General features: G+C 41.3%; 1 protein-coding gene across 5 annotated transcripts in view; it reads right to left on the bottom strand.

Moving 5' to 3' along the window:
* Window positions 1–3669: 3669 nt before the first annotated feature.
* The window catches only part of ARL4A (ARF like GTPase 4A), a 29361-nt gene continuing 7104 nt past the window's right edge, over window positions 3670–25926 (bottom strand). Inside the window, exons 2-3 of one of the 5 annotated variants that reach the window (XM_081101982.1) lie at window positions 21657–21719; window positions 3670–6006 (exon numbers count right to left, since the gene is read on the bottom strand). In XM_081101982.1, coding sequence (XP_080958108.1) covers window positions 5315–5917 — 603 coding nt within the window. In that variant the 5' untranslated portion in view covers window positions 5918–6006; window positions 21657–21719 and the 3' untranslated portion in view covers window positions 3670–5314. Of the gene's footprint in view, window positions 6007–6457; window positions 7048–7134; window positions 7200–21656; window positions 21720–25926 lie in introns of those variants that run through there. The other 4 variants (XM_081101983.1, XM_081101980.1, XM_081101981.1 and 1 more) reach the window with 4 other exon arrangements.

The raw sequence follows: 25926 nt of genomic DNA, 5'->3' as shown, positions 1-25926 counted from the left end.
CAGGCACAGAGCAGGGCTGATCAGGGGGTTGGGGCGCCTTCCCCTGTCACAAACAGAGCAGGGCCGATAGGAAGGTTGTGGCCCTGCCCCCTGTCACACACAGAGCTGCAGGGAGATCAGGGGGTTTGGGCGCTGCCCCCTGTCATGCTGATCCCGGTGCCGGGAGGCCTCGCGGCTCTGCTGATCCCGGTGCTGGGAGGCATATTACTCTTTTACTATATAGGATAGAGGCCTGGTGCACGGGTGGGGGCCGGCTGGTTTGCCCTGAAGGGTGTCCTGGATCAGGGTGGGGGTCCCCACTGGGGTGCCTGGCCAGCCTGGGGAGGGGATGATGGCTGTTTGCAGCTGGTCACACACCCTTCAGGGTGGGGGTCCCCACTGGCGTGCCTGGCCAGTCTGGGTGAGGTGCTGAGGGCTGTTTTCAGGCTGGCTGGTGATGGAAGCTCCCAACCGCTCCTTTTTTTCTTTTTTTTAAATTCTGTGCCAGCTTTAGCTCTGAGGCTCCAGCTCTTAGGCTGTCCGCTGCTGAAAGCAGGTATCTGGTTTGTTTGTGTTCTATAATCGAAACAATGTATAACTCCAGTTCTGAGATCCCAGCTCGCTGAAAGTAGGTTTCTGGGATTTTGTTTAGCTTCTATATTTGTTACAATGTTTCAAACTGCAGGCTCAGAGGCCGGCAAGGCAGGTGGGGAATGTTGGAGTCCTCCGTCACTGAAGCAAGCAAGCCTCATGTTAGCTTCAAGCTGCCTGGCTGCCGGCCGCCATCTTGGCTGGCAGTTAATTTGCATATTGCCCTGATTAGCCAATAGGAAGGGTAGCAGTCGTATGCTAATTACCATGTTTCTCTTTTATTAGATAGGATACTACACTGCTTCTCAACATATATTGAATCTATAATATCTACCATTTATTGAGCTATCAAGTGTTTGGTAACTAACCAAACTAGTTTTCGAAATAGTTTACAGTATTTCATTGAAACTCCTCAAAATTCTATGTGAGTCTTCATTTTACCAGGAGGGCATTTGTATGATGAAAAGTTTCAAGGAACTTACCAAAAGGTCACATGTATAATAATAGCAAGAGAGCCAGATATGAACCCTGATGACCCCAAAGTTCATACTGTTGTAAGCTGGTTCATTTATCTCCCTAAAGTAGCCTCCCCTATAGGTATATTTCTAACTCTCACACCCAGAATACTTCAGCTGTGGTTAGTTGAGACTGTCAAACATTTTAATATTAACTTTATTAGTTTAGCATGCTCTATCAGTTCGTATTCAGCTTTAATTTAGTTCAATACTTCAGTCTTCCATTTAATGTAATTAAATCTGGTCTCTACATCAGGTTGCCCTCACTCTACTCTTAGCTGATTTTGAAACTAAGTGTACATTTAACATTCTGCTACATTTTTTTATTGTGCTAACATATACATAAAATTTACAATTTTAACTATTTTTAGATGTATAATCCAGTGGCATTAAGTACATTCACAATGTTGCATAAGCATCATCACTATTCATTTGTAGAATGTTCTGCTAAATTTAAACTTTAAATTAAGATTCGTTGTATTAACTAAATGTTAAGTGCTGTATCACTGAAAAGTTTAAACATTCTTTGTGTGTTATCACTGATGAAGCCATCCTGTGTGCATTACTGATGAAATTGTATTAAATAGTACCTTGAAACACTCCACCAAAGACCTCCTTCCAGGTCAACATATATAATTAATGAAACATTCTTTAAGTGTCAAATGCCTTGTACAAACAAAAACATTCTAAGTCTATGCCTTTCCCTCTGTTCATAGCCATCCTTCTTCTATAGACTAATAATCCTCTCTATATACATATATTTATACTTAGTGACTTCATTTTTTGACTTTCATAATTTATTCATATTTTTATGTTTCTTAGTGAACCTATGCAGGCTAAAGTGTGTGTGTGTGAGTGTGTGTGTGTGTGTATGTGTGTGTGTGTGTGTGTGTATATATATATATTGATTGACTTTTTTACAGAGAGGGAGAGAGATAGAGAGCTAGAAACATCAATGAGAAACATGGATCAGCTGTCTCCTCCACACTCCCCACTGGAGATGTGCCCGCAACCAAGGTACATGCCCTTGACCGGAATCGAACTTGGGACCTTTCAATCCGCAGGCCGACACTCCATCCACTGAGCCAAACCAACTATGGCAAAGTATACCTTTTTTCCCCCCTAAATGTTTATAATCCATTTTATAACAACTCTCTTACATTTAAGTCACTGTAAGTATCAAAAAGCTGTTTTTTAAAAATATATATGTATTTATTGATTTCAGAGAGGAAAAGGGAGAAATAGAAACCTCAATGATGAGAATCATTGATCGGCCTCCTGCATACCCTCTACTGGGGATTGAGCCCACAACACAGGCATGTGCTTTATCAGGGAATCTCCTGATTCATAGGTTGACGCTCAACCACTGAGCTTACTGGCTGGGCAAAGGGCTTTAAAAAAAATTATTTAATGTTGCCTTTAATAGCAATTTGAAATTAGATTTGTCAAGTCCTTGATTTTTATTTGGTATTAAACTGAATAACCTTGAATATAAGAAAATATTTTTATTGATTGATTTTTTAAAGAAAGAGGGAGATCGATTCGATTTATTGTTCCATTTATTTATTATTATTTTTTTAAATATATTTTATTGATTTTTTACAGAGAGGAAGGGAGAGGGATAGAGAATTAGAAACATCGATGAGAGAGAAACATCGATCAGCTGCCTCCTGCACATCCCCCACTGGGTATGTGCCCACAACCAAGGTACATGCCCTTGACTGGAATCTAACCTGGAACCCTTCAGTCTGTAGGCCGACGCTCTATCCACTGAGCCAAACCGGTCAGGGCTATTCCATTTATTTATATACTGGTTGCTTCTTGACTGGATATCAAACCCACAACCTTGGCCTATGGGGACAGACGACGCTCTAACCAATTGCGCTACCCCGCCAGGGCCTATAAGAAAATATTTTAGAAATACACTTTAGAAAAGGTAAACCTTAATTTAAAAAAAAATACTGGATATAAAAACATTGTCTATTCTTCAGGGTTTGACTCATTATCCTACTATCCTAATGGTATTAACAGCTATAGTGTTAACAAATAAGTGTTGAGGAACCTGAATTTAGCAACCCGGGAAGATCTTACAATAGTTCTGTAATTGAAAATGTACTTTATAAATAAAAGCTGGTATGGTGTTCACATTACTTTTTTTCATTGTTCACTAAATTTAAAAACTTATATAATGGACTGTTTATCAAATTCTTAGGCTACAAAATAAATATTAATGCAAAAAAATAAACACGAAGTAAACTTTTAAGAGACAGTTAAAACAGTACTATTTTATACAGCAAGTATAAAGTATAGGAAGGCTGGGCATCTTTTCAATCTTTTTCTCAGCAAGCTTTGTTAATCCACCACGAACCTAATGAAGTTTGTAGTATAATACATGAGTCCATACCAGTGAAGGGTAAAATAAAGTCCTCCCAGAAAACAGCTTTCAGTGCCTCTCTCAACTTGAGCAGAACCCAACTACCATAGGACTAGGTAACCCAGCTGGTCAAAGTTTTCACACCACACGCCTAACTAAAGGCTGCAGCGAAAGTGGAAATACATTAAACTCAAACACTGTTCTCCTGCCTCAAGTAGTTTATTGGTAGTCATTCTCCACATTTCTATAAATATAAACATTCTAAGTGACTGTCACTAGTGCAGGTACATTTAATATATGTAAGTAGCTCCACAGGAAGCTACTTCATTTTGTGTGTAACAAGAATCAAGGCTCCAAAACTCAGCTGTGCCACAAAAAAAAAACAAACCCCAAAATACCTTGCTAACAAAGTGAATTTCTTTTGGTTATCTTCATTACAAATAAATGTTGGCTTTACATGTAGAAATTATGTTGATTTGTTCATATATGATCACTGGAAGTTAAGTCTTTGCCTGTAGATAAGAATTAGATAAAGGTTTTTCCTCCTTTTAATTTATAGGGTTTGTGCATTCCAATGTAAACAGCACCAGTCAATTTCACAAAACACAGCTTTGCTACTTTCCCCTTCATTTTCTATAACTGTAATTCTTTTCTGCAGTACTGTATCATTTCTTCCTACCTTATAATCAGGACTGTTCTGCCTGTGTAACACTGTTGTTTGTAAACAAAAAATTAAAGCTCAGAGTATAAGATAAGATTATCTCTTACATTTTTCACTCCACAGTGCATCAGGTGCTGTTTATAAAGCTATTGCTCCTTTCAAAACATTACAAAAATATATGAAAAATCACATCTGTGTTTAGCCAGCGAATATTAATAAAGCATTTTACAACTGGAATACTTTAAAGACCATGTATTGCAAATTACATCCTCTTGTCTGAATTCATCAATTGCTTTTTTCATAAATCCAGACATACATCCAAACATATGCATTTATAACAAGTCTACATACCCAAATTTAGTATATGAAAGAATTAAGTAAATTAGGTTTTCCAAGTAGAAGTGCTTCTGATAACAAACTATTTCTAAATCCCCTGCCCCCCACCAAAAGGTGTCTTAAACTTGACTGTGTAGAAAGATGTATAGCTATTTCTAAAAAGTAGAAGACTACACACCAAAACATGCTGTGTTGGGAAAACTAATCCATGCACTTGATTTGAATATGCCTCAAATAGCTCATCTTTATTAATTTAAGTTAGACCAACTTAAACATTGTCTAGAAATAAGATACAGCATTACATTATTTGACTGCAGAAAATATCAAAATTCATTTGGCCAAAACTTAAAAAAACAAACATTTCCGTTTGTCCCTTACTAGGTGGACCAATATAACCAATATTACTGTATATATATTAATCTACCATTTCCATCCATTAGCATTTTATCTTTACATAAAAAGCCTTGTAAGCAATTTCCTTGCAAAGCCATTCCCCTCCCCCACCCCCGCCCCTCAAGAAAACATAAGCACAAAACACTAGGCAGACATTCTTCTTCAAAGTTTTATTTCTCTAACTTCAGGTCAAATTTCAACAACTGCTTTCTGGTCAATTTACTATCCTTGCTTGGCTTCCCAAAATGGCAGTACCAAAAGATTTGTGGGGTAGGGAGAAGAGACCATTTTAAGAAGCACTGCATTTACTCATCTTCCACAAGGCAACAGAGTTGGGCATCTGACTGTTGAACAAAACAAAGCTTTAACAGCATCCAGAAGGACAGGCAGGCAAACCAGGCTTCCATTTGTCAAAATCAGACCAGAGAAAATCTACGCCACACAGATATGAAAGGTTATCACCACTCATCTTTTCTTTTTCTGTTGCCGCAGCATTTTTCTTCTTTTAATTATCATCTCATGTAGTTTCTCCAGTCCTTCCTTGAGTCCATCGCCTATGATTGCACAGGTGGGCTGCAAATGCCAGGGAGTTGACGAGGTGAGTTCCCCCATTGCTAACAATTTCTCAATTTCTGAGAGAGACAATGAGTTCCTCAGGTCTTGTTTGTTAGCAACTATAAGTACAGGGACTCCTTGGTTTTCTGATATCCTAGTTATTTTATGAAGTTCGGTTTTCGCTTCTTCCATCCTTTCAACATCAACAGAGTCCACAACAAACACAATGCCGTCCGTGCATCTGGTGTATGACTTCCACAGTGGTCTTAATTTCTCCTGACCACCTACATCCCAGAAGTGAAAAGTGACTGTCTTAGAATTTCCCAAGGTTACCTTAATTTTCTCGGTGTTAAATCCTTTGGTGGGCACAGTATTCACAAATTCGTTGAACTGCAGCCTGTATAACACAGTTGTTTTTCCAGCACAGTCCAAACCCAGAATAACAATGTGATAGGACTGGAACGAGGGCAGGCTGGACAGGATAGAAGTTTGGTCTGACAGTCCATTCCCCATTTCCAGTTGCAAGTAAGTGTTCCAAATTGAAAGGCTTTCTTCTCAATGCTTTACAACTTTTCTTCCCAGGGGATCCAGCTACCAGACTGCTGAGGGGGGTAAATGAATAAGTTATTCTTGTGAAAAAAAAAAAAGTACGGCTTTTCTCTCTTTGTATAAAATAAGCAACACGAGGTACCGGATAAATAAAACGTGCTTCAGTAAACAAACCAAATGAGATATGAAACGTACGCAAACCGAGGCAAACGAGAGAACAATCACTGATTGAAATTCTTTAACATTCAGTGAAGTTGCAGTAATGCGTACTTTTCTCTACCCCTCCCTGCCCCCTTGGGTCCCCAAACCTCAAAGACTTCACCCCCGAGACAACCTAGCCACCACCAACCAGTCCAGGTTGCAGTAACCATACAAGTGCCTTTTTTTTTGGCTGAAAACACACATCCTATCTAGAGGAGCTAATTCCGTATATTTAAAAGCATGCCCAAGGTCACTGGTATCCTCCCACCTTACGCACCCCGCAGAGAACCCCCCAAGGCTCACCTCCCGAACTGGACTCTCCCAAGGAGAAAGCATTGGTAGGCGTCGCTACGCGGTGGGGAGAAGCCCCGCGCGGCCGCTCAGCTCGGATGTCCACGCAGCTCTGGCGCTCGCTGCACTGAAACCCTGGTTTCAGGCTCGGCCACGCCCACCCCTCACGGCCCACCCAGGAGCCCCAACCCCATTGGCCGCCCGCGTCAGCTCGTCCGCGCTAGGCCCGCCCCCGCGCCCTCGTCGGGGGAGTAACTGCCGCTCCCAGCGCGGCGGGGCCGGGCTCCCCGTAGGTCCACACGCACCACCTGTTGCCCTCAAGTTAGAAAACCAGGCGCCCGCAGAGGGAGCCGAGCGGCCCCTGCAGGACAGCGGCGCCCCGGCCGGTCCGTGGGGCAGCCAGACCCACGCCCCGCCAGCCCGGGCGCACCTGCAGCGCGGCCCACGGGCGCCACTCGGCGACTCGCACATCCGGGGCCCGCGTCGCCGCCGGCGCCTTAACCCTCCGCTGGCGGGAGGGACCCCCCAGCGGCCGCGGTGGCTCCCCGGCGAGCGCACCCGACCCGCGACACCCAGCGTCCGCGCAGCCGGAAGCCTTCCCCTCGCCCCTCCACACCCAGCCAGCGAGTCCGCCTCGACAGGGCGTGGCCACCGCCGCCGCCTGCCCGTCCGCTGTCCGCTGCGCTCACCTGACGGACCGTCCGCGTCCCACATCGCTCACAGCCCCTCGAGAGCGCGCTGGGACCTGCCGGGGGGTACCGGCGAGGCCCGGGCCGGGGCGGGGGCCCAGACGCCGCTGCGAGAGGTGCCGGGCGGGCGCCGGGGCCAGGCTGCCCTAACGGTGCTCCGCCGACCGCTCCCGAGCTGCCGCGGCCCCGCCCCTTCGCCGGCGCGGGCCAGTAGGGGCGGGCGGGCGCTGGTCGCCTAGCAACCGCAAAACAAGGTCACGTTCGGACCCTCCCGGCGCTGCGGGCGGCGCGCGAGCTCGGGTGGGGCTTCAGGGTTCCGCCCCGCGAGCCGTGGCTTTCTGCAGCCCACGGCTAGGGTCAGGCGGGCCCCACCCACCCACCCACACCCCACCCTTGTCCCAGCCCGCGCCGCGCCGCCTTTCTATCCGTGACGCAGGTGAGGGGTTCCAGGGGACACCCGACGGGCGGGCCCCTTATATAACGGGTGACTGGGACGTGCACTCAGTCATTGCCCTGAGTGGCCTGGACCTGACTGGTGTCTGAAACGCACCTTTCTTTTGCAAAGCAAATAAATACTCTCTTTGCGCTTGATCCTAGCAGCATGTCTGTGAGGTGGCGACGGATAGAAATAGCCCGATTTCATAGATGAGGACATACACGGAAAAATTAAATGGCTGCTTCTAATGACCCAAGGAAAATTAGTGGTGGTCCTGGAACTTGATTTTAAAGTTTACTAAGAAGGCAGGGGAGGGTGGGTGGATGGAAGGTGATCAACCAAAGGACTTGTATGCATATATGCATAACCCAGGGACACAGACAATGGGGCGGTGAAGGCCTGGGGCAGGGGCAGGGGCAGGCTGGAGGGGGTAAATCTCGGGGGACATGGGGGACATATGTCATACTCTCAACAATAAAGATTTTAAAAAATAAAGTCTACTAGTCATTAAATGCATAATGCCTTCTGTTGGATAACTCTGACTAAGTGCAATTATGTATTTGACCCATAAATTTGCAAATATTTTTTGAACACCTAATAGGCAGTAGGCATAATTCTATGTGCTTGGGTGTAGAATGGTGAGCAAGTGCAGACATTGTCTCTGCTCTCCTGGAATACTGAAGTCTTGTGGGAGAAAAAGTAACCAGATTCCCATATGAATAAATTTAACAAAATGTGATTGTTGATGATGTCAGAGTCTTTGTGACAATAGAGAAGGAATGGTACTTAAAGTTCTGAGAAGGCATTAATGAACAAACATCTTTTGGTGACTGTGCAAGTTTGGAACTTGGGAGAATCTATATGGTGCACTTTATTTTTAAACGTTTAGACTTTTTAAATATTGATTGAAATGTCCTTAAATGTCCTGATTTTTCTCAAGACCATTATTGCTAGTGATATTTATCTCCTTTATGACTAGCATAGGAACAGTACTTGTTCTACTTGATTTTAAATAACTGACATAAAGCCTAAGAACTAATCATGATGCTATTTCCAAGACAGTCACACTAATTTTGAAAATAAAGCTAAAAGCCTCAAATTGCATATTTTACCAAGTTATTAATTGAATCCAGTATAAGGTAAGACTTGTTTTATTAGTTATAATTGTGGACTCCCATTAGCCATCCTACATAATAAAAGGGTAATATGCAAATAGTTCAAACTGCAGAACAACCGAACAACCAATCAAAGCATAATATGCTCATGATATGCTAAGGCTGCTCAACCACTCGCTATGACATGCACAGACCATCAGGGGGCAGACAGTCAACTGCTCAACCAGTTGCTATGACGTGCACTGACCACCAGGGGACGGATGCTCCAACCGATAGCTTAGCTTGCTTCTGGGGTCTGACCGATCAGGACTGAGTGAGATGGGCTGGACACACCCTGGAGCCCTCCCGTGGTCCCTCCCTGGCCTGATCATGCAGCGGTGGGGTCACTTGGCCTGGCCTGCACCCTCTCGCAATCTGGGACCCCTCGGGGGATGTTGGAGAACCAGTTTCAGCCAGATCCCTCAGGCTATTCCCTTTGGGAGGGCACCAGACACAGGGCTCATAGCTGGTGAGCGCTGCGGCGGCAGTGCGAGCCTCTCCTGATCTGGACTGATTGGGCGCGACCCCATGGCAGGCACAGTGGGGCCTGGATAAGCAAGAGCGGCAGGTATGAGCTGCAGGTGGCATTGGACTGCAGGTTTTGGCCCAATCCCTGCAGGCCACCCAGAGACACGACCCCCCCCCGCCCCCACCCCCCTGCATGAATTCGTGCACCGGGCCTCTAGTATACAATAACCAGTAAGCAAGTGATAAAGGGCTTAATGCAATGACTAAGTCTAGTCCAGCCGTGGGCAAACTACGGCCCGCGGGCCAGATCCGGCCCGTTTGAAATGAATAAAACTAAAAAAAAAAAAAAGACCGTACCCTTTTATGTAATGATGTTTACTTTGAATTTATATTAGTTCACACAAACACTCCATCCATGCTTTTGTTCCGGCCCTCCGGTCCAGTTTAAGAACCCATTGTGGCCCCCGAGTCAAAAAGTTTGCCCACCCCTGGTCTAGTCTTTTTCTTGGAAATTTAACAGGATTCATTATTAAACTGGAAAAATTTGCAGATTCTCATTAAATCAAGACTTAAGAGCATGATGCAAGGACAGCTTTCTGTTTACAAAAGCTTTGGAATCAAGCAGGTCCTTCCCATAGTAGGTGCAGGGGTGCATTTCTGCAGAGACTTCCCTGGAGCGAAAGGATGAGATAGGAGGACACTGAGAGCTGCCAGCCTTGCAGAACCACCGCCACTGAACGGCACGCTAACGTTAGAAGCAAGCTTATAACTAGAGCGGGTGGCAAAGTACAGCCTGTGGGCCAAATTTGAGAGAGAAGAATGGTTTTTACGTGTTTAAAGGGCTGCAGCAGGAAAGATAAGAATGTGCATTAGAGACTGTCTGTGGCCCACAAAACCTAAAAATATTTGCTCTCTGGCTCTACATAGGAAAGTGATACTCCTGCTTTATGAGCAATAACAATCATATAAAACTGCAACAAATGATATAAAAAGTGATGAAATTTATGAAATACACTGTCCACTTTGTAGCACAATGTTCCTGTAGAAGGCCCATTCAGATATTATATTTAGATGCTATGCCAGGAAAATGCTCCCTTTAGGCTATATTTCATCAACTGTGCTGAGGAGCTCAGGGAACTCATGGGGATTCTATAGAATATTTTACTTTTTGAGGGAAACATAGTGCCATCTGTTGGACATTTTATTTAAAAAAATACATATATATACACACACATATATACATACATACATATATACATATATATACATATATACGTATATACATATATATACATATATATACATATATATATGTATATATATAGATTGATTGATTTCAGAGAGGAAGGGAGAGGGAGAGAGAGCTAGAAACATCATTGATGAGACAGTATCATTGATCAGCTGCCTCCTGCCCGCCCTCTACTGGGGATAGAGCCTGCAACCTGAGTATGTGCCCTTGACTGGAATGGAATCCAGTCCAGGACCTTCCAGTCCGCAGTCCAACGCTCTATCCACTGAGCCAAACCAGCTAGGGCTGTTGGACATTTTAAAAACTACAACTATTAAGGTGTCTGGATCTATCTATATAAATGGAAGCTTGGATTATTTCTTTCGGCCTGAGCCACCATGAAAAAATTACTGAGACACTAGGGACTGTGTGAAACTCTGTCTTTACTTCTGATTTTCCAAATTGGCTAATAATGAGAATTACCTGGTAATGTCTGTAAAATTATAGATTATGCCAAATCAGAATAATCAGGAGAGGGACTAGTGATCTGTATTTTCAACAAATATCTCAGGTAATTAATGATTAAACATTCTGAGGAAATGGGTAAATTTTCTCCCTTCAAAAAAACATAATCCAACTTAAAAATGGGCAAAGGGCCTGAACAGATATTTTCCCAAGAAAGATATAAAAAATAGCCACCAGTTACAAGGTTGCTCAACATCACTAATCATCAGGGAAATGCAAATCAAAACTACATTGAGATATCACCTCTCACCTGTTAAAATTGTTGTTATAAAAAAGACAAGAGATAATATGTTGTCAAGGATGCATAGAAAAGGGGAGCCCTTGTGTATTGTTGGTTTTCCACTATGAAACACAATATGGAGGTTCCTCAAAAAAATTAGAATAGATACATTATATGACCCAGCAATCCCACTTCTGGGTATATCTTTTAAGGAAATCACTATCTTAAGAGATATACACACCATGTTTATTGCAGCATTATTCACAATATGTAAGACATGGAAACAACCTAAGCATCAATGGATATTTGGATAAAAAAAAGTTGTGATATGTATATAATTTTTAGCCTTAAACAAGAAGAAAATTCTGCTATTTGCAAAAACATGGATAAACCTGGAGGTCATTATACTAAATAAGTCAGATAAAGACAAATACCATATATCACCTATATTTGAATCTTAAAAAGTTGAACTCATAGGATCAGAGAGTAGAATGGTGGTTGCCCAGGGTTGGGGGGGGAAGGAGAAATAAGGGAGATATTGGTCAAATCATTATGGGTATACACTTCCAGTTATAACAGCGATTCTCAACCTGTGGGTCGTGACCCCTTTGGGGGTGGAACGACCCTTTCACAGGGGTCGCCTAAGACCATCGGAAAACACATATATAATTACATATTGTTTTTGTGATTAATCACTATGCTTTAATTATGTTCAATTTGTAACAATGAAATTGGGGGTCACCACAACTTGAGGAACTGTATTAAAGGGTCGCGGCATTAGGAAGGTTGAGAACCAATGACTTATAAGGTAAATATGAAGATCTAATGTACAGCATGGTGACTATAGTGTAACCATACTGCATTGTTATTTGAAAGAAGAGAGTAGATATTAAATGTTATCACCACACACACACACATACACACACACACACACAAATGGAAACTATGTGAGATAATGGATATTTGAACTAACCTTATTGTGGTAGTCACTTCGCAATATACATGTCTATCAAATCATCATGTTGTACACTTTAAACTTACACAATGTTGCATGTCAGTTATATGTCAGTAAAGCTGGGGGGAAATGTGCTAGAACAAGGCATTTTCCCGAGCCTTTTGATAGAATGATAGGAGAAAAATGGATGCAGTTTATGTTTCTGAAGTGTATCAATACCATTCACCAAAATACTCATTACCAAAATACTCATGGTAATTTATTCATGCTTCATTACCTTATAATCAGAAAGTGTTTTTGAGCTGGACTCCATTTCTAATTGCCTCTTGAACTCATCTGCCAAATACCCAGCATGTTCAAAACTTAATTAGCACTTCATTTTCCCTCCTGCTAAAACATGGCCTCCTCTTTTAGTCCCTGCTTGGGTTGATGGTAATTCATTTAATAGCCTCAAGTAGAAACCTCGGAGTCATTTTAAAAATTATCCTATGCCCCACTTATGATGCCTCCCTCACCCCATCTTTAATCCATTTCTTTCTTCACATTCCATTTCCGCTCCTTACATCTGGCTCTCAAGATGTCTCCCCTAAACTAGTTAATTCACCTCCTGACAGATTTTTTTCATTCATGGGCAGTGGTGCTGGGATTTGTCCCCTATGTCTGGCACCAGAGTCTGTTCTCTTAGCCATTACACTCTAGGGAGTCCACATTTAGTTAATTCGCTTTGATTCACTGTAGCATAAAGCCGGGTATAAGTTTGGACAAGTCTGTAAAGACAGAATGTCAGAAGGGAAGTGCAATCTAAAATTCATTTAGAATGACTCCTAGGTAAGAATCCACTGGAACACCTGTCCAAAACCCTCCTCCTGAGGCCCACTCAGTTTCTAGTCAGAGGCAGTCTGTTCCTTCCTCTGGGGGGCGGGGGGCCTCGTGGACATCTGGACACCACTGCCAGATGGCCAAGCGGTAGAAAGGTGTGACACCACCCTCCATTCAAGGCCTGCTTCCTATGTCCCTGTTCCTGTCTTGGACCTGCCTCTTCTGGAATGATTGACAGTGAGAATGTCCAGTCCAACAGGGCCCCAGCGAGGCTATTCCATCAGAACAGTCGAGTCCTGCTTCTTCTCAGTTTAACTGGCATTCTGTGTTATATTTTATTTCACAATCCATTTCTGTCCAATCCTTTTTGCATTTCTGTCTTCCATCATGAACATTTTAATCCCCTCTGACAAGGGTTTCATGTCCTGTGGTTGGAGTTCTCCAAGACTCAGCATTTAGATCTTTACTTTGCCCCTAAATAATTGCCTCTAGTACCAAGATTTGAAAAATCCCTTACTCTCCCAAATTTGTCTCTAAACCTGGACCTCTTCCCTGAACTCCACAACTGAATATAAGCACCTCTAACAACTCCTAAACCGACCCCTCCGACTCAGCATTTCTCATCCTATGCATTGGCAACCCGATTCACTACTTCCTCAGAGCAAAACCTGGGAATTGTCCTCATACACCACACTCATCATCAGCAGGTTCTGTGGACACACGTCCACACCTGACCACTTCTCACCACCCACTGCCGTCATTCCAGTTCATGCCCATTGTGTCCCTGGTCCTCTCATGTGGGCTCTTTCCTAAGGAAGGCCTTCTCTGAGCATCTTACCTAAGGTATCTTTCCTGCCCTCCCTGCCCTGCCATCGCTCTCTATCCCTTACCCCGTCTTACATCTTCTTCCTAGCACTTCCTAGCAAGGATGTCATGTGGCTCTTATGTATTCAGTCAGAGTAACTACAAAAAGAGTGGAATCATTAACAAACAATAGGAAGCCCAACGTTGACTTGAAATCAATGTGGTAGACAAGACAGCAAGTCTGAATTAAGCATGTAGGTAGGTTTGCAGTGGTGGTGATTTACACATAGAGAACGGTCTAGCCCAGTGGTTTTCAAACCTGTGATTAGAATCACCACTAAGGTCTGTTGGTTTAATGCAGAGATTTCTATTAGACTTGGAATTTTAGATTATAGGCTGATATATCGTGACTGATTATTAAGCAGGGAGCACATTTTGATGTTCTCACACTGCTACAAACGACCATTGATTATAATGCTATCGTGAGCAGAAAGTAGCAGGGAAATAATGATTGGAAATCCAGCAGCAGGATTATGAAAGTAAACGCTATTTTCGTGGGTAACAGCTGCTTTACGCGGCTTTGTGCCTCCTATGTCAACAGTTTTTTAAAGTAGTCTAAGTTGCAGGCCTGGCTGCTGTGCTCAGTGGTTGAGTATCAACCTCTGAACCAGGAGGTCGTGGCTTCATTCCCAGCCAGGGCACATGCCAGGGTTGCTGGCTCGATCCCCACTGTGGGGCGTGTAGGAGGCAGTTGATCAATGATGCTCTTTCATCATTGATGTTTCTAACTCTGTCTCCCTCTCCCTTGCTCTCTGAAATCAATAAAAAAATAAAATGAAAAATAAAAGTGGAAAGTTGTATATAAGAATCCCAGTGCTAATAAGAGCTCTGCTGGGGAGAAAGGTCAATTGTAGGCAAACTCATATGAAATCATATGTGAATTTGCTTGATATTGTATCTATTTTCTTTTCTCTTATGTTTATACTAGAAGCCCGTTGCACGAAGATTCGCGCAATAGGCCTTCCTTCCCCTGGCTGCCGGCACTGGTTTTCCTCCGGCACCCGGGACCCAGGCCTTTGGTCCGGCCACAGCGGAGAAGCCAAGCCTCTTCCGTCTTCAGTCTTCAGTCTTCACTCCTTCACTCCGGCCGGAGCCTTCAGTCTTCGCTCTGCGCCTGTGTATGCAAATTAACTGCCATCTTTGTTGGGTTAATTTGCATAGTTGCTCTGATTGGCTGGTGGGCATAGCAGAGTGACACAAATTTGCATGTGTAGATATTTTTATTGATTTCAGAAAGGAAGGGAGAGGAGAGAGAGATAGAAACATCAATGATGAAAGAGCATCATTGACCAGCTGCCTCTTGCATGTCCCCTACTGGGGGATAGAGCCAGCAACCCGGGCAGGTGCCCTTGACCAGAATCGAACCGGAATCTTTCAGTCACAGGCTGATGCGCTATTCACTGAGCCAAACTGGCTAGGGCTATTTTATAGCCATACTCTTATTATCATTTTTAAATGGTACAGGAAAAAATTATTTCTCTATGTGACTGAAACTTTTTAGTTCCTAACTCTCTTTCATTTGTCATTGACAATAGCATATTTGGTGATAATGTATGGTCTTTTAGGAATACAACTCTAATGTATGCTCAAATGATTTCACAGTTTTCAGATCTAGATGTACTAAAGCAGGCTACCTAGGAATGAGGTCTTTAGAACTTTCTGGAATGAGAAGTAGCTGGAAATCCTTGATTGAAGCTGTGGATAAAAGTAGGTGCAGGATAAATCACCAGGGTTTCTGGCATAGACGCACGGTTGGTGTGATTACTAGAGAAGACGGGAGGACAGAAATCTGGAGGAAAGCCTGTATTTTCACATACATAGCAATTTAAAAATTATATTACTTTATGCAATTGCCCAACTGCCAGGAGGAGGTCAGAAGAGGTGTATCTATTTGCTCTGGCAGGGGAGACGGCTTCTCCATTTCGTGAACAATGCAGCTCAGTGTGTATCAATATCGTGATCTTCGTGTTCAGAACCCAAAGAGGGCTGGGCAGAGGCTGAGGAAGGAATTGCTACTGGTCAGCTGAATTGAGTCAGCATTGCTAGGTGGCTGACACATGGTCTTCCTTTCACCAGAAGGGTGTGCTGTGCAAGTAGAACAAGCTGACAAGGCCCATCAGAGACAGACGTGGGAAGGGCGCCCTCTGTAGGTGGTACAGTGTCAACGGAAGACGCAAACAGAACCTGAATTCTATTTTCTAATACTAATCCAGCCTCTGGCAACTGACAGGAAGTTAGAAAATATCTGTAGAATAAATACATTAAGTGTGCTTAGAGTCTTTGTGTGTCATTTCCTCCTTGGGTTTTCTTTGTGGGAGTGCATTGAGTAAAGTTACTTTTGCAAAACACCAATATTTGTTAGATAACACAATACTTTATCAATATTTTATTTTTTAGCTTCCTAAAGGTTACGGAATTTATTAAATCAACAGCATTTTAGTCATAAGAAATGAGGATTTAAAATTATTTTAAGGTACTGAGTATTTTTGGTGTGAACCAGGTAAACTGAGCAAAGAGACTTCATAATTGCTGACCTTCCATTGAAGAAAATAATAAAATTGCTGTCTACGTTCAACTAATTTAATGAGAAACTTGACATTTGATAAGTCATTTGCATTTTTATAAATATAAGTATTTGTTAAACAAATGAATAAAGAGCACTTACATTTTATAAAGTTACTTAAAAATTTTTCCTTATTTATCAGTTATCCTCCAACTGCCTTATAAGGAAAGCAAGATCTGTGTGGTTTAGTCTGATTTTATAAATGGAGAAACTGAGGCTCCATGAGGTTAAATGACTCTTTTTCTGAGGGTCACTAGACAAGTGTTTTGGAGATGTAACTTGGCTGACTCCAAGTCAGAGCTCTGCCTGTGACCACATGCTGACTCACTCTGGGATGTGGAGTGTGGAGGAGGAAAGAGGTTCTTTCATAAGGTTTCCACTATAACAGATTAAGGCAGTAAAAAAAAAAAAAATGGAAGAGCACTATGTCCCTGTTTAAAAGTACATTTCCTGATTTTAGCACAATAACCCCTCAGTATGCTTCATTTATCATGAGGATATAAGATTTAAGGATGAATAGCAATCAATCTGGAATGTATTGAGAGCTGGCAACAAATTTACGTTCTCAATCCAGAAGGATTTTATGGTCCTAAGACATATCCAGATGTAGTTTCAAAGTCAGGGAGTGAAATGAGTTTAAAGTTTAACCCTCACACAAAAATAACTAGTGTTGTGGAGTTGCCCTGCTGTCTTTTATTTAAAGATAAAACTGCCTTTTAATAGAAAATTGGGGGTTTTCTTAGTGCCCCAATGACCATCATACATTAAAGCAACGGGTCTATATTATTTAGAATAGTAATTTTCTGTGATATAAATTGAAAGTAGGCTGGATTGCTTATTAAACTTAGAGACAATATACTTCTTCAGGAACCTAAAATTAAATTGGTCAGATATTCAGACTGGGAAGTCACCCCGCTTTACATCATAGCTTAAGACATTAGATAGAAATGTTGTACTAAGACAGGTTCTCAAGTAGTTCTGTAATTCTGAAATTACATTTGTCTCCAAGGTATCCTAAACACTAAATATTATAAGACAACAGTGTTTCAGGAAACAGCTGAAATATTAAAAAGCTGTGTGTTGAATAATTACAAAGGCAAGTAGCATTCATTTTGAAGTCCTGATCTATATAAAATAGCTTATGACACAGTACACAAAATGGAACTCAATCCCACCATTTTAGTCTCATACTGTAACAAAACTTTATTTCATTCTAAAACAGATGTATACAGAAAGTATAAATGATCTACCAAAATATTTTGGGATAACTGTAGATGTGTGTGTGTGTGTGTGTGTGTGTGTGTTAAAATCTGACCATAAGAACAATAGTTGCTAACCTATTAGTATCAAAAGATCAACTTAAGAATGTAATATTTGTATCTAAGAGAATGTAATGTTTTGTATCTAAGAGTAAAATTATAATTAATTCTTAGTTCTACTTATTTATAGCTATAATTGGTAAATATAACAAGCGTTGACAAGAATGCAGAGAAAAGGGAATCCTTCTGCACTGCTGGTAAGAACTTAAAGTGGTACAGCTACTATGAAAAACAGTATGGAGGTTCCTCAAAAATTAAAAATAGAACTGCCATATGATCCAGCATTTCCTCTTAGGGTATTTATCTGAAGAAAAAAAACCCCTAACTTTAAAAGGTATATGCACTCCCATGTTTATTGCAACATTATTTACAATAGCCAAAGTAGGGAAACATCCTAAGTGTCTGCTGATAGATGAATAAAGAGCTTGTGATGTGTGTATATAATGCATATTACTCAGCCATAAAGAAGAGCGAAATCTTGCCATTTGCACAACATGGATGGGTCTCAAGAACATTATGCTAAGTAAAATAAGTCAGACAGAGAAAGACAAATATTTTATGATTTCACTTATATGTAAAATCAAAAAAAAAACACAACCACCCATCCCTCTCGCTGACCCCCCCTTCCCCCCCCCCCACAAAAAAAACTCAAGCTCATAAATACAGAGAACTGACTGGTGGTTGCCAGAGGTGGGGAGTGAGGGTGAGATAAATGGGTGAAGGGGATCATGGTTCATGGGTCAACACTCAACCACTGAGCAATACCAGGTGGGCCTAAAATGGATTTTGATGATGGTTATACAACACTGACTATACAAAAAAATCATTAAATTGGTTTAAAAAGAGGTGGGGGGTGGGGTGGGGGACAATAGCAATAGCTCCAAAAGTAATCAGTTTATACAAGAAAATCAGGTTTCTTTTTAAAAGATTTACACACTTGCCCATGCACAAGGATATTTAAATCTAGCACATTTAGAGAGGTAGAAAAAAAATCATTTGCAATACTCCTGCTCTTCAGGGTAGGCTCTTATTCATGTGGTGTTCAGAAGAACTAACATTTGACTGAATTCATTATAGCTCTTTTACTTCAAAGGGAAACTATCATCAGGCTTGGATAGATCTCCTCGAGTTTCTGTATCAAAATATCTGGTCATCCGAAGAGTGACTGTTTGACAAGCAAATAATTAGCATATATGAGCTGACTCTGTCCAGTTACTCATGCGAGACTCCCTAGAACAGCAGAATGCCTTTGAGGGGGTCAGTTTAGAATTGTGTCCATTATGTGTTTTCAACTCACAGATAATCCACTCCAAATAAAGTATAAAAGCTGCATTGCTGCAACATCAAAGAGGAGAACTAAACAAAGACTAACCAAAGGTATTTGGCAATCTACTGTGCCAGTGGATAGAGACACAAATCTCAGTTTGGCAGCCGTGTTGCATACATTCTAATCCAGGCTGAACGTTCGGACCCCTCAGCAAGCCAAACGCCCATGAGACTAGTAAAACTTGGGCGTAAACACAGACAGTGCTCTGTATATGAGTTTCCTTGGCAGCCTGATATTTACGTTTTGGAAGTTAAACATGCATATATGCAAAGACAGACTATGTCAGTACAAAGGCATCATATTTATACACTGCCTTCCTGCCAGCACTGTTCTAGGCTCTGGGGAAATAAAATGCATTATGGTACCTATTTATAAAATCCTGCAAAAGAAAGACAGTATGTTCTTTAACCATTATTATAATAGATCTCACCACATAATTTCCTTTCATGATATTAGCCCTAAACAAAAACCCTTAAAAAGAACACCCTAAATAAATTTAATAAAATACACAGAATACTAAAATTTAAATTTGCTTTGTGTCTCCCTTGTGCCTCTTCTAGGAACATAACTTTAAGTGGCTTAACAGAGATCTGGATGCCAGATATTTTTCCCATCCTAAGGAGCCCAGACAACAAATCATTTCACACATGGAAGGGGGGAACTGTTGGTTCATTTTTAGATTTTTGAGATAAACGTCGCTAAAGCAACTTTGGGAACTCTTCTGAGATCACGGAACTTTCTGCATTATTCACTGATGTTCTGGATCCACAGCCCTCACTGAGGTCAGAATGAGACGTGACTACATCTCATATCTTCTTTCAAGGAAATGTCGACTCTAACATTTTGGTCTGCATGTAGCAGTCCAAAGAAATAAAGAGATAAAGAAAAGGAAGGAAAGAAGGAACGAAGGGAGGGAGGGAGGGAGGAAGGGAGGGAAGGAGAGAGGGAGGGAGGGAGGGAGAGAGGGAGGCCTCTGGAGGAGGAGGTGGAGAGATGAGTAGCAGCCCCTTTCAGCCAGGCTAAATGCTGGTCAACAATACCTCGGCCTCCCAGAAACATGACACCCTATATTTAGGGAGACGTGGACTCTAAACTCTTAAGATTCTGAGCCATTCTCATTTCTCACCTTGTCCACACTCTCCTTTAAAAGGCTTCAAGGACATTTTTCATGTTAAACTGTTACAAGGTCACAATCTTCCTATTGTCTGAGAAATAAACACATAGATGGCTCATTGTTGACGTAGGTGCTCAAAATTTTTCAAGGTGCCGGAGAAATTCCCCTCCTCTCCTGACAAAGACAAGGAAGAGTGATGGCACAAACTTAGGTTTAACAGATGGAAACTTTCTTGACATAAGAAGACGCTTCCAGCTTTCAACTCCTCTAATGCACGTTCTGAATTCCTTCTGTGGAAAAGCTGCTCCAAGTTCTAGTGCAGGTCTGGTTAGCAGGGTTCTTATTACTAGGTGGAAGCAATTATATGCTCCCAGGAGCGCTACTGACGGGGTGTAGAGGTTAGGGATATAGGCTGTTCACACACAGCTCAGCCCATCTCACTAGCCTGCACTCTGGATTCTATCACAGAACATAACAGTCCATCGAGGCTTTTACTTTGTACATAGTTACACAGGAAAATCTGAGTGTTAGTTTATACATGTGAATGTGAAAGGGAATAGATCAGGAGAAATTTCCACCTCCATCGTGTCTTTGGTGGGCCAGCGCTCCATGAAAACATGTCCACATCCATCTCTTCCTCTGACCATTTTAAGGAGTTCAGGGCCATCCCTGTCATTCTCACTCCATTCCAGCTAGTCCCATGGGAGGAAAGATCTGACAAAATCTATTCCAACTCTAGATCTACCACAAGCTAAGGCCAATGTCAGACGATTAGGAAAACAGAAATGAGCTTGCTCTTGTTTACCTGGGAGTTGGCATGAGCCAGAATGATTTGGATAACAGCAACATCAATCTTAATTAATGAATTATTAAAGCCTAGACCAGTGGTTCTCAACCTTGGCTGCACATTAGAATCACCTGGGAATTTTTTTAAAATCCTGATTTCTGGGCCTCATCCTCTGAAAATTCTGTTTCTTTGTCATGGGGTGGGGCCACAACATTAGTAACAAAGAAACAGAATTTCCGGAGGATGAGGCCCAGAAATCAGGATTTTAAAAAGATTCCCAGGTGATTCTAATATGCAGCCAAGGTTGAGAACTACTGCCTTAGACTAAGTCATGAATACAATTTTAATTCACTACTGTTTGCAGTCATTGCAGAAATAATGGAAAAGCATTTTATGATGAAACATTTTAATAAAGGTGCCATTTTTATTATAACATTTAATAGAATTCCTCGAGATAAGATGGGCTTTTTTATGTTTACTAAATTTAAAAAAAAAATGTCACAGGGAAAAGAAAACATTATGACTATTGAATTCTTATTCTTGAATTAGGAAACAAATACGTTAGAAATCTTGATTCTGAAGAGATGGAGACTTGATAAAATACATGCAAATATCATAGTCAACTGCATACTGAAAATGCTGTGTTGGTAGGGGACGGATGTGGTCAAATAACAGGCTGCTTTTCAGATCAGGAGAAATAAAAAAGACAAACACAAGTTGCAAAACACATGGGATAACAATACCTTTGATTTGTCCTCTGCTGACTGCATTACACAAGGAAACTGCTAATCAGTATCTTCATTTCTCTGCCAATGTAAAAAGGAAATTTATCACTTAAGAATTCAGCATATCCTTTGGCACTCCTTTGCATGCATTCTGTTGGGTATGTACCATAAAGTGGTATTTCTAGGTTATAGGGCATGTATATATTCATCTTAATAGAAAGTGAAAGTTTTTCAAACCACCGTATCAATTCCCACTTTCGCCAGCAGTGGATGAAAGTTCCAATTGCACCACATCCTCGCTAGTATTTTTACTTGGCATTGCCAAGTGAAATATTTGATATTAGCCATTCCCTAATGAATACTTAGGTTATCATGTTTTCGAGGTTTAATGGCTTTTTTATATTATTCTTTGTGAAGTGCATTTATAAGATCTCTCTCTCTCTCTCTCTCTCTCTCTCTCTCTCTCTCTCTCTCTCTCATTGTTTGTCTTACCCAGGGACAATAGCAGACTGGAACAAATGGCCATTCTACATATGCTGGGCATATGCAGGCTTTGAAATTCAGACCCAGTTCAAATGCATTAGGCTTAAGTAAATATTAGCTTTTTAAATTTTAATTCAAAGTAAATCTCAACTTATTTATTTTGGTAGAGAGGCTGGTTTTTCTATACAACAGTATACATTTACATTGCTTAGTTTTGGAAAATGACCGGTAGGCATGACTGAATGGTAAGCCAGGTGGACAGATGCTTAATGTTTATTTTTTAAAAAATTTTTTAATCCTCACCCGAGGATATCTTCCCATTGAGTTTTAGAGAGAGTGGAAGAGAGAGGGAAAGACAGAGAGAAATATCGATGTGAGAGAAACACATTATTGGTTGCCCCCTGCACGAGCCCCAACCGAGAAGGAGCCTGAAACTGAGGTACATGCCCTGGACTGGAATTGAATCTGGGACCCATTAGTCCGCAGGCCGACACTCTATTCTCTGGGCCAAACCAGCTAGGGCTAATGTTTAAATCTATAGTGGGTTCCTAGCCCTTGCTGGAGGCCAAACATTACAAAAATACAATGTGAAGGCAATTCTTCCTCCCAGGACTGTTAGAAACAGGCAGTGTAAAGAATTATGTGATATCCTGCTTGTATCAAGAAATGAGAATACCAAGAGTTGCGCTTAAATAGATGATCTTACAGATTCCCTCTAATTGTCTCTCCAAGGCAGGATCAGAGAGGAGAAATGAGACTGGCCTCTGCTAATAGATGTAGATTCTCCGCTTTCTCTTGCCTTTGATTAAATGTTACAAACATATGCCAAATATCAGTTTGAGCAGATTAGCTTGCTTGAGAACACATATATCCTTCTCTCTTCCATAAGTACTCATCTAATGTCTTTGATGTTAGATTAGTGCACATTTGGTAAATAGATAATGTTTCAGGTGTATTTTGCTTTACTAAAATAATACTTCGTTATAGATAAAAAAAAGTTTTGCCCAATTTATACACCCATTTGCAGTGTATCTGTGAACCTGTTTTCTATATTCTGATGGCCAGTAACACTTTGATATTTTAACATTTGCCAATTTAGTAGATAGACAAAAATATGATTCTTCTGTTATATTTTAAATGTATTAAATTATGAGTGTCTTAGAATATCTTTTTAATATTTGTTGGTAATTTTTATTCTTTTTTTTAAATCCTCAGCTGAGGACATGCTTATTGATTTTAGAGAAAAAGGGGGAGAGAGGGAGAGAGGGAAGGAGGAAGGGAGGGAGGGAGGGAGGGAGAGAGAGAGAAACACAAAGCGGTTGCCTCCTGCACACAACCTACCGCAGATCAACCTAGACTGGGGGTTGCACCCACAACATTTTAGTGTATGGAATGATGCTCCAACCTACTGAGCCACACCAGCCAAGGCCATTTTTATTCTTTTCTGTGAACTGTCTTGTTGTGTCTTTTGACAATTTTTCAATTAGGTTGTTGACTGTTGATTTATAAGAGTTCCTTTTCAATTTAAAAAAATAGTATTTGAATAACTATAATGTTAGCTATATGTATTACACATTAATTTCTAAACTTCTCATTGGTTTTTGGTTCTTATATTTTCATGTAGTTAATTGTATCGTGTTTTTCTTTCATGAGTGCTTATGTTTTTGCTGTGATGCACTCAGAAAGGGTGTAGCTGTGTATCCTCCTTTTGGGAGCAGGTTAAAACATTCTGCAACACAACTGAGTAAGTATCCTAGTCTCTCACTATATTCTTCCTTATTATTCTTTCACCTGTCCCATGTTTGAGATTGCCATTCAATAAGTATTAACTGAGGTCTTACCGTATGCCTAGCAATTGGAGATGAAAAAAGTCAGTAGGTAAACTATGGAGACATAGTCAAATACAATTTAAATTAACCCACTAATTTTGTGAAAAAGTACTCTTTAAACATGTTCTTCTCTCTAGCCTTAAACAAGTATAATATTAAACTTGCCTCATAAGATACTTACAATTTTTTTTTATTTTTCCCTCCATTATTATTCCAAGAAATAGTTCAATGCTTTCCTATATTGTTCTTGTTGAATGCAGGAGAAATGCTATCTTTCTTAGTGTACAATTGAGCTGCTGTAGCAAAAAGATCCCTTTTTAGGGAAATAGCCTATTGGGTAATAATCAGTACTGAGTCATGTGGTCATATCAGCTCCAAGTGAGGCTGGGGAATTTCATTTCTACCTGGACAACCACAAATTTTGCTAAAATGGTGGTAGTTTCTATGATTGGAAGGAATTAAGGGAAATTGATTACTAGAAGGCATTAAGCAGTTCCTACCATAACCTATTTGCATGGTAACTCAATTATCTCTTGTTTCTTCCACACGAACACATCTCCTTATCAAAGGTGAACTATGTAGAGTCTAATCCAGTCTAGCTCAAAATCCAGAATCTCTACATGATGCAAAGTTCTTTCCATGAGTCCTGATGTGGTTTTTTTCCAGTTCTGTGACCAATAAACTGGTAGATGACGTCACTGTCATTTCCCCAGCCCCCAAGTTCCACACACACAAACACACAAAACACTAATATTTAGCGGTGGAACAGAACCAGGATACCTGCAATAAAATATCATACTTTAGAAAGAGAAGAATGGGAAGCACACAGAACCACTTGTTGATAGGAATGCTGAAATCTGGCTGGGCAGAAATTCCGAAGACTGTCCTCACTAGCAATGGAGTAAGTTTCTGGATGAGATCCTGCCTCTGCTTTTGGGGAACTTCCTTGTCGCACTGTCCTTTGGGTCTCCTGGCTTTGTCCTTTGGAAAATTCTTCTCGGTCCATGATCCCCTGAGACACATTACTGTGCATATTGGAGAGCATCCCTTCTTTTCTGCTTAAGATGGGGAGGTGGACACGGAGTTCTAGTTTTAAGCCGAATACAGCACGCGTTTCTCAGCTCTCTGCTACTGCTGGGTTAGGCTCTCAGGAGGTGCTTCATGGTTAAACAACCACAAACTTGTGTAGACTAGACTTCCAAATTCTTTAGCAATATAATTTGCTCAAAAACATGTTGATTATTTTTGTCTATTTGGTTCCAAGTAGTTGTATATGAAAGAAACCACAACCAAAACTTCATCTGGATATAAATCTGACAGTGCTACCCGCTCCCTACCCCCCCCCCCCACCCCCCTTGAATTAAGAGCAGCCACATTGGGTGAGAAAACAACATCCTTCATCTGATTCTAGATTGGCTTACACATCTGGTTGAGGACACTTAAGGGAAGGCTCTTGAGCAATGTCCTGAGTGACAACTTTATCTACTGTTATTTTGTTTACAGAAAACAGTTGGCTTTTCCAAGTTACTAATCCCTTAGTCAACTTAGATTAAAGGCTACCTGCTGCGAATAGAGCAGAATTATAGCTCCTTTCATCTCTCCTTTAAACTGATTCATTCTTGCCTGACTTCACCTCTCTTACAGTAAGTATATTGCTAAAAGCTGCCAGAACAGCCAGTACACATTACTATTCCGAATTCTCCCAGCCCCTTTCTCGGCGGGACAGGCTTGGTGTATCCTGCCTTCTCAGTTACCACTGGTAACAGTTTTATTTGAATGTTTTGCCATAAAAAGGATTACTGGCTCCCCAGCCGGCCACATCTATTCACTCTTCACATATCTACAATTAAGGCAGGACCACAAGTGTTTAGAACATTTTTGTGTAAACCTCCACTTCTGATAACCAGCTTTTCTATTAATTAAGGTACAGGCTAAACTGCTCTAAAAAGAGACTCCAAAATACAGAGGTTCAAAAG

This window comes from Myotis nattereri, assembly GCF_964212035.1.
Source record: "Myotis nattereri genome assembly, chromosome: 11".
NCBI classification, from domain to species: Eukaryota; Metazoa; Chordata; class Mammalia; order Chiroptera; family Vespertilionidae; genus Myotis; species Myotis nattereri.
This window is presented reverse-complemented; position numbering and strand designations above follow the sequence as displayed.